This window comes from Panthera leo, chromosome D1, assembly GCF_018350215.1.
Source record: "Panthera leo isolate Ple1 chromosome D1, P.leo_Ple1_pat1.1, whole genome shotgun sequence".
NCBI classification, from domain to species: Eukaryota; Metazoa; Chordata; class Mammalia; order Carnivora; family Felidae; genus Panthera; species Panthera leo.
Genome location: NC_056688.1, coordinates 11,285,409 through 11,302,731, shown reverse-complemented (window position 1 = coordinate 11,302,731; position 17,323 = coordinate 11,285,409). Strand labels below are relative to the sequence as shown.

Genomic DNA, 17,323 nt, shown 5'->3' with positions numbered 1-17,323 from the left:
GACCTCCCTGTGAGAACACCTGTCCTTGGGAGTTTTCCAAGCACACTGGCTCTCCTCTTCCAGCATGCCCATGGCTCTGCACCCCACCACTAAGGAGTGGTCTTGTCTATTCCCACTCCAATCCAGACTCCTACATCCCCAGCCCAAGGAGGGTTCTGGGGCCCTGCTTGTCTGAACAGAGAGGCTGGGCATGACCAGGCACACCTTCCTTCAGGCTTTATACTGTGTGGTAACTCACAAGGGCTGTTTTGGTCCTAAGGGGTCAGTGAAGTGAACCCACTGGTGAACTGGCCTCAGCCCACGGCAGCATGAGGCCTCAAGAGCATTCATGCGAGCATAATAGGAATATGAGGAGACAAAAATACTTTTTTAGAAGGGCCCATGGGGAGAAAAGCAATGGAAATTCACTGCCAAATTTAAAGACAGGTAGGATGTAACTACTTAGTAAAAAGAGCTTCTGGCTGATAACTAGGGCAAGGCATGCTAGAACGTGCCCCTTTCTTAGGAAAAAATGATGTCAGTAAGGTACAATTACGGCAGTGTCTAATTTAGATATGCTCCATACATACTAATTGCCTTCCCTTCTGGAATCAGGGGAGTTCTGCGTGCTTCTCTACTGTCTAAGCTGTTGGTTCTTTGCTCTTCTGCCCCACTGCTGCCGACTCTGCTGCCAATGGGGAGCCTGTTCCCTCATTTCTCTCCTTAGTGCTGGTCCCATGGCAAACCAAGGGGAAGGAGAGGGATGGAGGAAAGAAGGATGGAGCCCTAACTAGCCACCCCCCACCTTGGCCTTACTACCAATCCCCTAAACCAAGGGAGGCCAAAGGAAGCAGAAGAGGAGGTTAAGAATGTGAAATGGAGAGGGGAAGGGGTGTGTGCACAAGGCACCAGGTTACTCCAAAGAGGCAATGCAAACCCTCCCCTGGATATCATAGAGGAGGACTCCCATTTCGGATGGGGTCCCTAGGAGCCAGTGATTTGCTTACCTGTCTCTGCAGTCTGGCCACTTCTTGTTTATTTACTCTTCTGGACTAACATATGTTCTCCCAGTGCGATCTCGGGGAAGAAACTGTGTGTGTGTGTGTGGGGGGGGGGGGGGGCACAGAACGAGAGATGCGTGGTGAGAGAGGCGGGCAGAATGACAAATGGTGCCTCGCCTCAGTTTCTGCATCCTACATTCCCTGCCTGGTTACCTCCTTCCCCAGACCTCCAGCTCTTTCCTCTACATTGGCCCCATGAGGCTCCTGACTTACTACCCACGCCTCCTTCCCAGGGCAGCTGCCAGCAGCAGAGAGGCCTGGAAGAGAAGCCAAGCTCTGTTCCTGACCAGCCAAGTTAGAAGGGAGTGTACTTCTACAGAGAAACAATGTTGCCCATGGTGAGCAAGGCAGAGCGCCCACTAACTTCAGCATTCCGAGTCATTCCATCTGCAATTCAGAGGCAGTATGTGTTGAGTTGAGTTTCACAGAGTAGTAACTCCCAAAGTAGTAACTTTGAGTAGTAGGGACCTCAAAGCCAACTGCCTGGGTTTGAATCCTGGCTCCTTGGGTAGGTCACTCAATTCTCTGTGCTCAGTTTCCTCATTGGTAAAGTAAGGACAATAATGAGATCTACCTCACAGGGTTGTGCTGAGGAGTAAGAGTCAGTTTATAGACACAACTTCACACAGTGCTTGACATACTACAAGCACTTGCTTCGTGTTGGGTGTTATTACTACCTCCTGGGGCTAATATCTAAGAATTTCCCAAGACAAGTGATGGGTACACATTCCTGGACTCCTCCCCCTGCCATATACAATGTGCTTCATTCACATAAACTGCTATTCCTTCATTTATGCAAATTCTGGCACCTGAGATCTGCTAGGCACTGTCCTGGCAGCTGGGGGTTCACAGTCCCCATCTACAAGGAGCTCACATTCAACGTAACACGAGTCCTTCCTGCCTCTGTGCCTGTGTGTGTGTGGCCTGAGGTCCTTGCCCATGCCCCCTCCCTGCTTCACCCTGGAAGCCCTTGCTTGTGAAATAGCACACCATTTGTGAAAATCTCTCTGACTTCTGTCCCACAGGACCACACATCCTCTTTTTCTATGCAACACCATGCACATCACCATTATGAAGTCCTTACAATGGACTGTCATTAAAAATACCAGTGTTGGGAATATCCAATGGAAAAAAGACAGTCTCTTTAACAAATGGTGCTGGGAGAGCTGGACAGCAACACGCAGAAGAATGAAACTAGACCACTTTCTTACACCATTCACAAAAATAAACTCAAAATGGATGAAGGACCTGAATGTGAGACAGGAAACCATCAAAACACTAGAGGAGAAAGCAGGAAAAGACCTCTCCGACCTCAGCCGCAGCAATTTCTTACTTGACACATCCCCAAAGGCAAGGGAATTAAAAGCAAAAATGAACTATTGGGACCTCATGAAGATAAAAATCTTCTGCACAGCAAAGGAAACAATCAACAAAACTAAAAGGCAACCAACGGAATGGGAAAAGATATTTGCAAATGACATATCGGACAAAGGGCTAGTATCCAAAATCTATAAAGAGCTCACCAAACTCCACACCCAAAAAACAAATACTCCAATGAAGAAATGGGCAGAAAACATGAACAGACACTTCTCTAAAGAAGACATCCAGATGGCCAACAGGCACATGAAAAGATACTCAACGTCGCTCCTCATCAGGGAAATACAAATCAAAACCACACTCAGATATCACCTCACGCCAGTCAGAGTGGCCAAAATGAACAAATCAGGAGACTATAGATGCTGGAGAGGATGTGGAGAAATGGGAACCCTCTTGCACTGTTGGTGGGAACGCAAACTGGCGCAGCCGCTCTGGAAAACAGTGTGGAGGTGCCTCAAAAAATTAAAAATAGACCTACCCTATGACCCAGCAATAGCACTGCTAGGAATTTACCCAAGAGATACAGGAGTACTGATGCATAGGGGCACTTGTATCCCAATGTTTATAGCAGCACTCTCAACAATAGCCAAATTATGGGAAGAGCCTAAATGTCCATCAACTGATGAATGCATAAAGAAATTGTGGTTTATATACACAATGGAGTACTACATGGCAATGAGAAAGAATGAAATCTGGCCTTTTGTAGCAACGTGGATGGAACTGGAGAGTGTGATGCTAAGTGAAATAAGTCATACAGAGAAAGACAGATACCGTATGTTTTCACTCTTAGGTGGATCCTGAGAAACTTAACAGAAACCCATGGGGGAGGGGAAGGAAAAAAAAATGCGGTTAGAGTGGGAGAGAGCCAAAGCATAAGAGACTCTTAAAAACTGAGAACAAACTGAGGGTTGATGGGGGGGTGGGAGGGAGGGAAGGGTAGGTGATGGGCATTGAAGAGGGCACCTTTTGGGATGAGCACTGGGTGTTGTATGGAAACCAATTTGACAATAAATTTCATATGTTAAAAAAATAAAATAAAATAAAATTCAAAAAAAAAAGAAAAAAAATATCAGTGTTGGTCATCAGTGTGAGTCCACGAGCCCATTGATAAAGACACAGAGCACGTTATTCATCCTCATAACCTTGGCAATGGCTAGGCCAATAGCAGACACTCAAATGTTGTTGGCTGGCACTATTATAGTTTATATGCTTATGTGTTCCTCTCCCTCCTCGTGTCTCTCAGAGGGACATCAGACTTGTCTCTGTTGCCCCTCTATCCAGCAGCACTGACGTTCAGTAAATATTTGTTAAATGAAGGAATACATCAACAAAGGCGTCTGTCTTTATACCATGGAAAGACTTGAAATGAGAATAACTGGGGAAGAGAATTAGAGAAAAAAACTATCAAGAATATTTTCCAAGACCATTATTAGCTTTCACTCTCCAGTATATCCGGTTGATATGAACCAAACTGATCACCTATTTCTAAACCCAATTGTCATTAATAGATAGGATTCACCTGTGATTAGCAGGTCTGATTGCAGACAAGCACTTGATGTTTCAAAGCTCTTTGTTTACAAACATGGATTGGTTCTCTCAATCAGGCTAAACAAGTGGGTCCCAGGCAGGTTCCCTGGGCCCACACAGTAGTGACCTGCGAGACGCCATGAACCAGAGCTGCCTATCTGGCATCTAGCAGCACCATCTACGGTGGACCAAAAACATGAGCAGTGTTGACAGCCACTGGGCTAAGCATTTCTCTGCCACAAATCCTTTTTCCAAGGTCAGGTCAAAACACATTTCAGCTCTAAATGAATGGAAGCTAACTGAGTTTATGAAGACAGAGAGAGGAGAGATGTAGGGATGCTTCTCATGACTTTGATGGCACTGTTTCACACAGGCCAGGGAAAGAAACAAGGAGACACACAGGCAGTCAGCCTGGGGATCACTGATATCACCAAGGGCCTTCACGAGCCCGGCACTGCTTGCAGTGGCAGAGATAGAGCAGGAGAGGAAAAGAAGAGCTGGCACTCTACCACCTTGGAGGTTACATCCCCAGTGGAGGTACGACTCAGCCCCCAAAGCAAAGACGTAAATGAGACCAGTTCAGGTTTGATAAGTATGGTGAAGAAGGTACAGTAAGATCAACAGAAGGGCTCGATGGAGGTGGGTGGGGTGTTAGTGGTGTGTCAGTCAAGGCAGTGCAGGAAGGATTCATCGAGAAGGTGGGTTGAGCTGAGATCTGAACGGTGCAGGAGAAGAAGGCGGCTCAGAGTAGATCTGGGGAAATGACACTCCAAGCGGAAGGAATATTGAGGGCAATGGCCCTAAGACAAGGAACAGGCTTGGTGTGTCTGAGCCACAGAAGGAGGGCCTGAGGGGTTGGAGAGTGAGGAGCAAAGTGCAGGAAAGGTGAGGCTGCCCCGGAAGGCAGGGGCCGGCTCAGGTTTGGTCTGGATTTCATTCCGGTTGTAACGGGAAGCCATGGGAGAATCTTAAAGGAAGGATTGGCGCTTGAGGCCGTTCTGGCTGCTGTGGGGAGGGGCTGAAAGGGAGCACTGGTGGGGTGTGGGAGACCAGCTGGGAGCCTGTCTCACTGACCAGGGGAGGAGGCGGATGGCACGGAGTCGGGCTCAGGAGGGGCAGCTGGCAGACGCGGTTGCACTTGGAACAGATTCCGAGGCAGAGTGGACAGGGCCTTGCGGGTGGACTGAGCGTGCAGGGTCAGAGGAAGTGTGGCAGGGCAATGACCTTGACCCCAACTGTCCTTACCAAAGACTTTGAGGTGGATGGATGCATCCTGCTCTCCAGCCTTGTTCTCGGCGATGCACACGTACTCGGCCTCGTCGTTCTTATCCACCTTCCTGATGGTCAGCTCAGAACTGTCATCGCTGAAGACGTATTTGTCATCTTCTTCATTCTCTATCTGTTCCCCGTCCCTAATTGGTACAGAAATGCAAAGTACCATGATTTTGACCACAGAGGTATGATGTTTATTTTTAATCAGTTTCCATAAAATGCAGATCGAGCCCATGGGGAAGACTCGGTCTTCACATACAGTCAACACACCAAACTGTACTTCGACATATGCCTTAGATTCCTCCACCCAAACCTCTGTTTCTGTCCAAGGGCTTACAAACTGCACCTACAAACATTCCAAAGAGGGCCTCCAAGGCCATGCCCTCTGGTTCTGTCCCACAAACGGAAAATGAAGGGATCTGACACACAAGGCAAGAGAAGCTTGCAGAAAAGGATCCATCCTACACCGGAGCTGATATTCCCAAGCAGCCCATACCCGTTGCACTGAAATGCCAGCACGGAGCAGGCTCTGTGGCGTCGCCTTCTCCACTAGTCCCTAATAAAAGGCACGAGCCGGTCTCTTACTTTGTCCAGCTCATGGTGGGCTCTGGGAAGCCTTCAGCATCGCATATCAGGGTGACGGACTGGCCGAGGTTGGCGGTGGCATTCACTATGCTCTGCCTGGCCTGGACGGTGGGTGGCACTGAAGGAAAGAAGAACTGTCAGGGGTGGCTGTGAAAACCCGGAGGGACCCAGTGGCCTAGAGAAGAGGCACATCCGGGGGACCTCAGGTCGGAGGGTCACAGCCTAGAGGTCAAGAGTCCCGGGCAGCTGCAGGGCTAGTGTGAGGGATCTAAATTCAGACGTGTACAAAATAATTACTCTAAACAGAATAAATAAGGCACCCACAAACATGCGTCAGTGTTTTTCAACAATACATAATGTCATTATATGTATAGCAACGTATAATACTGTTTTCCAACAATACAGCTTTAGAAGCTACATTAGTATGTTTTATTCATTTAAAAATAGTATTAGACTTAAGAAATAGTATTCAACTTATACTAGCTATTTATCATTATATATTTTCTTAGTCAATGCGTATTAAACTTACAACTACCATGGTAAGTGGAACCTGATGTCCAAAAGGAGGCTCTTGATACTGGAAAAAGTCGGAAAAGCCTGTTCTCAGTGGCTAAATGGTTAATATACCAATTCAAAATGCATCAGCTTACCGAGTGACATTTCTCTGGGATTGTCATAAACAACCGTGTGCACAAACTGTTTCTACCAAAAGGACTGGGAGGGGGAGAATTTGGCAAAAAATATGTATCAACAGCCAAAACAATTCGACCACGATTTACTTATTTTCTTAGTACTGACATTATAATTTCCTGTAAACATCTTGTAAATGTCAGATCGATTCCACGGGTGTGTTTATGTGACACTGCAAATTAAAATTAATAAGCCCGTGGCCCAGGATTCTGACTATTCTGAGGACTGAATTGATTATAATATTTTCTTTGAACTTTGAGCCAGAGGACTAACCTCATGATTACAGTAGCATCAAGGACAATGAGGGATGAGTAAGAATTTATCGGTAAGCATGGGGAAAGTTTCCAGTTCCGTAAGACAATGAAGGACATTCAAGAGTTGCACTAGAAGTCCTCGGAGTTGAGGGAGACTCAAAAGGCAAGTGTATTAAGGAAAAAACAAAACAAACCAGAGGCTGTGTAAGGAGGAGGGATTCAGCTGAGATGGATATGTGAGTCAGGACAGGATTTATTTAACAGACCAAAGAGGAAATTACAGAGGATGATTTGGGGGAACCAGGTTGCAGTAATGGAGAGAGCAGGAAGAACAGATCTCCTCACCATTCACAATGACCTGAATGTCCTTGAAGTTGATCTCCCCCCGTGCCAGGATCCTGCCCTCGCAGCGATAAGTGCCCTCATCTGTTTTCTTGATGCCCCGGATCTGCAGGTAGTTGTTGGACAGGACTATGAATCGGACTAGAAGAGACAAGAGGCGGGTTCATCCAAGGATCAGTCAGAGATCTCAGGTATCTGCAGGCAGGTCACAGAGCCTTTCCTCTTTCCTAGCTGCAATCTTACAGGTGGGGCTTCAAGCTGAAATATAGGAATATGTTCTTGGCTCTGACATACAGCCAAGAGCAAAAGTCTACTGGAAATTTGTCTTTCTCTTTGGAGAGAAAGTCAAGTGCCTGAATGGACAAGCTACAGACATACACCCATTCAGGACCTGGAAAGTGCATGTGGTTGGGGGACACTGGCATCTGAGTCTGGGCTGTAATGCTTCAGAGGCTGGCTGAGGTGGAAACCCTAGGGGACTTGGGGAGCTTGGGGGGAAAGGCAGCTGCCAGGGAATTCAGGCCTCACCGTCTTTTTTCAGGATGACATCCCGGCCTTTGTGTTTCCAGATGATGGTTGGGGGGAGGGAGCTGACCACATCACACACGATCACGGCATCTTCCCCCTCCCTGAACTCCTGTGGGGTTGGTGCATTCTTGAACATAAGCTTCTCTGGAAAATGAGCGAGAGAAGAGTGAGGGGAAACAGCTGGTCCTCCCATGCAGACCGCTTTACGCTAGAGCCATACTGCTTGGGTTGAGCCGTGGGCAACTCTCAATCCATATACCCAGTTGCACAGGACGGGGTCCCACCCCATACGTAGCCAAGACGCCAGGCAAAGCAGCTGGTATAATCAGGGGAATATGGCATCAATGTTTGGCAATCAATGCCTGTTCACTGAGTGCTGAATTTATCATACTTTGTGTAGAAAAGGGTCTATGGAGGGAAACAAGAGTCTTTCCCAAGTGTTCCTTGCCATGTGGGGTAGTGCCAATGAAACACAAAGCACAGGTGGAATGAACTGGTAGAACACCCAGTCTACAATGATTGGTCATTAGTCCTTTCTCTGTCTCCCACTCTGACACCCCAAACTCAGCCTTCCTAGAGCAGTGAGGATTCTGAAGAACTGAAGAAAGGTGGGCTTAATGGCAGTAAATACTCCGGCAATCAATACTTTCCATTAGCTGTCACCCACCATTATACTGGCCAACGAGTATATGCATGATAACAAGGTAATGAGATGCCACCTCCAGACCTGGTTTCAATGACAATGGGAACTGCCAGCTCCGAGCGGCCCAGAGTGTTCAGATAATGATCCCCCACACCCCACCGAGCCTCCGGACTCCATTAGCAGCAGGGAGAGTGAAATAAGAGGGAAAACCTGAATTGTACAACAGTCAGTCAACACTTGGGGAAGGGATGGGGAACTCTTAACAGCCCTCTGGGAACTGTGTAATTTGAAATTAGAGAACACAGGCCAGAGGGAGGTACCTGGGATCAGCATGAACCGGGGTCGTGAGTTCTGAGTTGGCCAAGGATCATTTAAGAACTCCTCAAATGGAGTCGGAGCTCCTATTAGGTCAGCTCAGAAAAGACTTAAGGAGTGGAAAGGAAGAAGCCCTCAGCCGGCCCTCTGCTGCCATCCCACTCTGCCTGCTGCCCACGTGTCTTTTGGCCAAAGGAGAGGACAGGGAAGATGGAGGGAGACAGAGGAAGCTCTTACGGAAGATCTTCACGTTGACCGTGGCCTCCGACTCGCTGCCATCCTCGCCAGTGACCACGCACTTGTAGATGCCGGCATCGTCAATGTTGGCATTGTAGATGGTGAGTGTGGAGGAAGAGTCGTCATTCCACACCACGGAGATCCGCTGCTGGTTTGGGGTGAGCTTTTCTCCATTGGGGGAGAACCAGGAGATGTCTTTATCTTTGGCATCTCCTGCCACTAGAGACGAAGAGATTATTTTCAAACCACTTAAGTTGGAAAGACAAAGTCCCCTCCAGGGTGACAGCAGGTTCTCAGTAAGAGCTACTGAACAAGAGATCATTGGGCTTGATGATCAGGGAGGGAGACCATGTACATGAGGACACAACACAGCCTAACTCTGGGCTTGATCGTTATGTACACAACACCACTTATAGTAATTGGAAAGAACTCAACCACCACGCGCGCCAGTATTTTTTGGAATACCCCGTGAGGGAAGAGAAGAGGCATTTGTTGAGGACCTACTGTGTGCCGGGCTCTAAATGAGGAGCTACAGCCCCACAAAATAGGGAGCAAAGGGAGTTAGTGTCTAGGATCGGAGCTCAACGGCGTAGCCAGTCTGAACCAACTGATCAGCTGATTTTTGAGGGCTTAGATTATGGCCTCCAGAGAGGAGGATGAGACACCAGCTAGTCTAGGTGTGTGGATTCCAACCAGTTTTATTCTAGCATCTGCCGGCACACATTGGCCTGTCATTTCAGCACCCCACCTCAGACAGACAAATTATTCTCCTTAAATGCTGCAAAGAAGGCAGCCAGAACCACTCATGCGCCCTTTCCCTGGGCCCCCTGGGAGGGGGAGATGCCACTGCTTAGCGGTCTCCAACTCCGATCCGGAACAAGGGCTCTGGGCACCGCCTCTCTGGGCGGCGCCCTTCCGCAGGCCACACCGCCTGGCTCTGCACAGATGCTTAGTATGGAAATGAGGCAGCCTTCCTTTCAGGGCCCATCATGGTTTCAATAAATATCGCTATTTGCAAGATGTGCAGTGGGTTCCATGGCTGCATCTCCAGATCATTTAAATCGCTGCAATGAAGGCAAAGCCAGAGTGAACACATCCGGCGGCCACGAGGCACCTCAGCCGGCGCAAATCGCGATTGCACTGAAAGGCCCCTCCCTGTCCAAAGCCGCTTGCTAGATGTCAGTCTACGCCTAGCTGAGCTCAACGTCCCCGGTTCTTCCATGATCCGAATCCCAGTCATGTCACAAGCAGAGAACCCAAAGCCTAATCACAAAGCTTTCACTCCACGTTTCCTGATGACTATCTGAGCTGTGGAAACGGGGCATGTTTTCTCAAGAAAAAACAAGGACACCAGCTTCCACAAACCCAGAGCTCTGGGGGGAGCAATGGGACAGGATACAGGTGTTCACGACCGATCTGGAAAACCCAGGACCCACAGCCTCACAGCAAAAGAGACACCGGGGCTCCATTTCCTTTCAGGCAAGTTTCAGACCTTCTTGGATTTTCCTGTTCTGGCAGATTCTAAGAAATAAGCCTTACACTGACCCACTGAAGCATTATTTCTGAGGCAGCACTATTCTCCGTCATCATTTACAGAACTCTGGGTCGATATGGAGCAGGGGATCTGCGGTGATTTGCTATTCTGGGAATTTGTGCCCAGACTTTCCTTGGAAAATCCCTAGACCTCCTCCATCTCCCTGTGGAAGTCCAGATGACGCATCTCACTGTGTCGGGGCGGCCCTTTGAGAAGGGAAGGAAAAGGGCCTGAGGGCTTCCCTGGCTCTCCGCTCACACGACTGGACTGGCAGCAAGGTGGTTCCAGGCACGACCAGTTCAGCACACACAGGCCACGGGCTTCTGCTCTGCTGGCCACCTTTCCTCAAACGCAGTGGGGACACAGGGCACTTGCCTTGGCATAAGAAGAATTTGGATTCTCCAACGCTGATCTCCCCTTGGCTGGGGACAATATCCACCTGCAGAGAAACTGACAAAGACAAAGTCCAGTTGAAACACACATTAGGATTTTTGAGAACAATACCCAGAGCTTTCATTCAAAAATAGGGTCTCCCACCCCGCATTAAGAAAGAGTGAAGGCCAGGGCACCTGGGTGGCTTAGTCATTTGAGTGGCGGACTTCGGCTCAGGTCATGATCTCACTGTTCGTGAGTTTGAGTTCCGTGTCGGGCTCTGGGCTGACAGCTCGGAGCCTGGTGCCTGCTTTGAATTCTATGTCTCCCTCTTTCTCTCTGTCCCTCCCCCACTCACACTCTGTCTCTGTCTCTCTCAAAAATAAATAAACATTAACATTTTTTTTAATTAAAAAAAAAAGAAAAAAAAAAAAGAAAGAATGAAGGGAGGATGCTGTCTGGGTGGAGAGCTTGTCACCACCCAAAGAATCCCCAGTTCCTATGCCAAAGCCAGGAGTGGTCATGGTCCGGACCATTTCCTGTGGAATTTCTTTCCACTTAGACGGTATGAGGTCCCTGGGGAATTTGGGCTGACCCTCGCTCTACATGTTTCTGACCTCTTGAGAAGGCTACGCTCCTGCTCCAAAGAGAAGCACTTCTGGGATTCACAGAAATAAAAGATGAGCTCCTTTTGGATGTCAACCTGAAGCATTCCCAAGGCTGTGTGACGAGGGAAGCCTGTCACTCCACACCTCTGCACAGGGGTCTCCTGCCAGCTCCCCTTGTCACCACGCTTGATGACTACGGAAAAGGGTTCATTGTGATGATCCGGATGGATTTTGAAGCAGAAGATGCCCAAACGCTCACCCTGCCTCATGACGAGGGGACCCACACCCCTCTTTCTGTAAGAGGAGACAGCACACAACACCATTGCTACAGTCAGTCAGGCACTCCTCTGCAATGCTGCCGTTGCTGCCCTGCGGGACCCCCTGTCACTCCTAGTGACTCGTACAGAATTCTGATTTGAATATGCACACACTCGGTCATTCTCCTCCACCGATAAGACAAAATACGCTGCCCCTGGATGCCACAGATTGCTCTATCCATTCAGTTCCTCATTCACCTGCTCGGAGCAGATACCTGCTCCTCGTGAAAACAGAGTTTTAGGATAGGGAAAAAATGCTCTTCTCCATTTGGATTCAAACTCCTTCTGCCTCCCTTCCAAATCTGAAAGCTAAAAGCTAACGGACATTGGGTTCAATGCATGTAGCTTCTTAGAGCTGATGTGGAGGAGGGGCCTGGACTATACAGGCTGGGTAATAGAGACTCAGGGAGCCCTTCCTTAGAACAGCCATTTTCTCTGCACAGCAGACCGGGAGGGAATGCTGGTTGCCATGGAGACTGACTCCAGGCTGAGCTGCTGTCTGTGCTCCTGTGATGAAAGGACCATGGTGCTCAGCAGAGCCGAGGGATCAAAGGGCCTGCGTGGGGCTGGGAAGGGGAGCCTGGGGACATCCAGCTACTGGGGGAGGGTGGGGCCTTGCTAACCATCCACAACAGACAAAGCAGACCACGGAGAACCAGCAGAGGCTTCAGAAGGAGCCAGGGCACGAGTGAGGAATCAGGCACAGAGTTCAGGGGGAGGATGCTGAAGGCTCCACCGTGAGGGCAGGAGGGGCTACTCAGACTTCTCTGGTGCTGGTTGGGAAGAAATGGAGCAGTAATCCGGGGGCAGCCAGTCTCTCTCAGGCAACTTCACTGGGTTGACTGGTGATGACTCATCTGGGGCCTAGATGGAATATCACTGGGAGCAATGAAAAGGCTCCCCTACCTTTCCTGAATTGCCACATAGCACACAGAGCTGCAAAGGAACCTAACACTCTGCAAGTGTCACTAGCTGTGGCTGCTACTGTCACTCTGGACAGAGCTAGGTGTGCTCAGTTCTTTTTTTTTAATAAAAATTTGTTTTAAATGTTTATTTTTGAGAGAGAGAGAGAGCGAGAGAGAGAGCGAGCAGGGGATGGGCAGAGAGAGAGGGAGACAGACTCTGAAGCAGGCTCCAGGCTCTGAGCTGTCAGCACAGAGCTCGACGTGGGGCTCGAACCCATGAACCGTGAGATCATGACCTGGGCCGAAGTTGGATGCTTAACCAACTGAGCCACCCAGGCACCCCCAGGTGCACTCAGTTCTACATGGAGGGAGCCAGAAGGAGTCTCAACCAGCACCAAGTTCCACCTCCTCATTTTCTGGATGAGAGAGAGAGGTAAAGTGACTTCACTAAGGTCACCTCTATTTAGGGCCAGCCAGGGTGGTGGTGGTGGCAGCTGCAGAGCCCAGGCCACTCAGCTCCCAGGTAAATGTCCTTTCCATCATGCAGTGTTTCCTCTGTGAGTAGAGGATAAAACGTTTTCATTCATTCCGTTTAAGGAACAATCTGGAGACCCTGAAGAACAACCCTCAGATTCACCATCCCCTAACAGAACAGAGCAAGCCCAGAGCTGGTAAGGCCTTTAGTATTTGGGGGGCACAGGGCCTGACAGAGGGGGCCACAGGCCAGCACCCTCCATCGTGAGGCCAGCCAAGACCTTTCCATCCATGTCTATGGCTCACTTTCCACGGAACAACGGGTCCATGAAAGCCCAGGAGCTGCGCCTCTATGATCTGTCACGTAAGTAATGGTCCTTGCTGGAGTTTACTGGGGCATTCTTTAGAGAATCAGAGGCATATTTCTGCCCGAAAGGTTCACTGGCCCATATGCTGAGCATCAGCAGCCAGCTTCAACATATGGATCCCGTTATTCTCACCGAGCCCTTATTGCTTTGAGAAGGATATTCTTATCCCAACTGAAAAAACAGCCTTCATTTTTTCGGTTCTTTTCAAACAGAACATGACTCTCCAGGGGCCAGAGAACATGGCGAGGCTCAAGAGTTTCATACCCAAATGTGGCCAGTATCCTTCTCTGGGCCGTGGAGAGCAATCAGAAACAAGAATTTCAAAGGAATTCCCAGCTTAGCCCGATCCCACGCACACATTTATCATCACAGAGGTTTTTGAAAGAAGACATATCCATTTAGACTCCTGGCACATAGGGAAAAGATAGTATGATTCCTCCTTCAAAACACCAGAATCAAAGCTGGGCCAGAGGAACCCCAGCCTCTCTGAAAGTCAATGCTTGGATGCTTTCCACTGAAGCACAATGGCTGATTCTTCTTCCCCAAATTCTGAACCTTGAATTATTAGGTTTAATAGCGGTACGTGGAAACCCTGCTCTAGTCTCCAAACTCTTTCCATGCACTTCGCGGTGCCCCCCGTCCTTTCTTACTCCATTAGGCCTTTCGTTGTTTGCAATAAAAATTCCTACCTCAACTTTTGCTTTTCTCCAGTTGCACATATAAGTGAAATTTCCTAACCAGGCATAACTCATACCTTTAAAGAGACCTAGGAAAACATTTCTCCCAGAAAAAGTATCTCAATTCTTGCTTTGCAACAAATGCTCTGCCATAACACCATGTGTTATCCTACTTCATCATAGACGCTTCCAAAGATACACGCTTTCACAGATGGGTGTCTGGACCTGAAGGGACCCAGGTGCTTCCAGCACCTTCCAATGAGTATTCGTGCCCCATGGCCCCCTACAGCCAGATCACTAGTTCTGGTTCACAAAACATAGTTTATTACTTCATCTGATGTTCACAATAGTTCCGAGACATAAGAAGGCTGACCTTATGGTCTCCGTTCTACACAAGAGAATATTAACGCTCAGAGAAGTAAAATAACTAGCCCAGGGGAATTCAGCTAATGAGCAGTCAATAATCAAAGTCATCTGATTCTAAGGCTCCAGCTCTTCCTCCTACACTCCACAACTACCACTAATGTTTGTTTGCTTTCCTCGTGGACTCATTATGACCTACTGGTTACCATTTGCTCTCTTTCAAAATCATGGGCTGGAAACAGCAGAGTGTATGAACATCTTATAGTCAAGCTGCCGCCTTCATTTCTACCCTGGTTAATTCTAACTGGCATCTTTGCCCACAGATTATCATAGCATTATAACTCCTATTTCACAGGTGGGAAAGTGGAGGCTCAAAGCCATAGGAAATAATAATGGTGGAGTCCAGATTCCAAGCCAGGATGGTTAAGCCCCAGATATCTCTCCCATATTCTTTCCATCCCTTGTGATCAGACAGAGAAAGGGTTCTCTTCAGAACAGAATGATTACCCCCTCTCCTCATCTCATTTAAAAAGTAAAATAACCCTGGGGGAGATCTGTAGGTTTTCAAATGAATTTTCTGTTTAAATGTTTTTTTTTTTTAATTGATGCTATGTTAGAAAAGATGCAAACTTGTATAGCAAACAGCTTCAGATGTAGACAGGACTTTTGTAACTCAACTTCTGGCAGAAGTAAGACAATTTCCTTCAGTTGCTAAAGAAAAGTGAATTCAAAATTTCAGTTCATAAAACATGCTAAGGCATTTATCAGAAGAAGTAGAACTCTTACTAAGGCAAAGTAACAGAGAAAAATTATCCTGATTTCCAAAAGGAGATCATGGATTTCACTGGAGTCTACAACTTGTTGATTCTCTTTTTTTAAAAAAAAATTGTCAAATGTTTTGATTTTTGAGAGAAAGAGAGAGAGAGAGAGAGAGAGAGAGAGAGACAGACAGACAGACAGACACAGAGAATGAGTGTGAGCAAGGGAGGGGGAGAGAGAGGGAGACACAGAATCCGAAGAAGGCTCCAGGCTCTGAGTTGTCACAGCACAGAGCCCGATGCAGGGCTTGACCTCATGAACCACAAGATCATGACCTGAGCCGAAGTTGGATGCTTAACCGACTGAGCCACCCAGGTACCCCGATGCTCTTTGGTTTTACTGGTTTTCTTTTCAGATTCTAATGTGCTTGAGGAGGTAGGAGCTGAGAAGAATGTAAACCCAGGTCTCTCCCAGGGCTAACTGAAAATATTTTCTTGTTGAATGGTGATAAAAACATTGATTGCTGAGGAAGATGGATTAGAGATGTGCAGTGGGCCCAGAACCAAGGTAAGAATTGGTCACCAATTCAAGAGAAGGGTGAACAACAGAATGTTACTCTGATAAGTGACAATTTACCACATAAGGGATTTTCTAGAACATATTTGATAACAGCTAAGAATTTTTTTAAATTTTTTAAAATGTTCATTTATTTTTGAGAGAGAGAGAGAGAGAGAGAGAGAGAGAGACAGAATGCGAGCAGGGGAGGGGCATAGAGATAGGGAGACACAGAAACCGAAGCAGGCTCCAGGCTCTGAGCTGTCAGCGTAGAGCCTGATGCAGCTCTCGAACTCACAAACCCTGAGATCATGACCTGAGCCAAAGTCAGTCATTTAACTGACTGAGCCAGCCAGGCATCCTGTTAACAGCTAAGAATTTTTGAACAAGGAATCAAAGTGTCAGTATATAGTATTTTGTTAGTTATTGTTCCAGAAATGAACCTTGAACATCACCATACTTAACCACTTCCATGGAGAGTTGCTTTTTATTTTTCAAAATCTAACTGAATGCTAAAATCTCTTTCATGTGACTATACCTATGGGAAATCCAGATATCTGACCCAGGGGCGTAATAACAGAGGCGCCTCCACTCTTCAGTCGCAGTTTGCTCCATTAGCAAAGTACTCGAGGGAAAACATAGGGTAACTTTACTACTAAACCAACCAAACTCGATGAAGGCAAAACCAAAACCAACATGGCAGTATTGGAGCATGCATGAAGCCCAGGACTCTGGACCAGACTGTTGAGTATTAATCTCAGATTTGCCACTTACTAACTGTGTAATCTTACCCATGGTATTTAACCTCTCAGTGCCTCTGCTTTCTCATCTGTAAAATGGGAACAAACAGAACCCTCTTCATGGGGCTGTTGGAAAGACAATATGAATTACTACATGTGAAGCACTTAGAATAACAGAATAATGTCTGACACATAATAAATATTTTATGCTTAAATCTATGCTAACAATCCTTCCCAAAGAAATTATTTTGATCACAATTTTTGAGGGAAGCAATGTTTCTCTCCATGGTTTAAGATAAACTTCCTGAACGATCCCATTGGTCAGGTAGCCCAATTCCATTCTACACTAATTTAGATATTTTTTGTTGTTGTTGTTATTGAGAGACAGAGACAGAACATGAGAAGGGGAGGGGCAGAGAGAGAGGGAGACGCAGAATCTGAAGCAGCTCCAGGCTCTGAGTTGTCAGCACAGAGCCCGACGCGGGGCTTGAACTCACAAACCGCGACATCATGACCTGAGCCGAGGTTGGTTGCTTAACTGACTGAGCCACTCAGGCATTCCTTTAGATATTTTTAATTGCCAGTCATGACTTTATTGGTATAAAAGATGAGTGAATTCAATCAGAGGCAAAAAAAAACCCCTAAAACTCAAAACAATAATGGAGGCTCTCTAGACAAGCCACTTCACCTTGGCCTCAGTTTTCTCATCTGTAAAATGGGGATGATGGTAAGACTGAATTCATGTGGCTGGACTGTCGGGATAATTAGATGTCCAGAGAGAGACATTGTTAAGTAGTCAGGGACTGGAGCCAGAAAGACCTGGGCCCAAACCCTAGCTTGG

At 47.5% G+C, this 17,323-nt stretch overlaps 1 protein-coding gene across 1 annotated transcript in view; it reads right to left on the bottom strand.

Annotated features, from left to right (window-relative positions):
• Nucleotides 1-17,323, bottom strand: part of NCAM1 (neural cell adhesion molecule 1) — a 387,986-nt gene that overhangs the window by 56,760 nt on the left and 313,903 nt on the right. Inside the window, exons 8-13 of the mRNA XM_042904392.1 lie at nt 10,720-10,794; nt 8,811-9,029; nt 7,616-7,759; nt 7,091-7,228; nt 5,802-5,919; nt 5,190-5,356 (exon numbers count right to left, since the gene is read on the bottom strand). Of these exons, the coding sequence (XP_042760326.1) occupies nt 5,190-5,356; nt 5,802-5,919; nt 7,091-7,228; nt 7,616-7,759; nt 8,811-9,029; nt 10,720-10,794 (861 nt within the window). The remainder of the gene's footprint in view (nt 1-5,189; nt 5,357-5,801; nt 5,920-7,090; nt 7,229-7,615; nt 7,760-8,810; nt 9,030-10,719; nt 10,795-17,323) is intronic.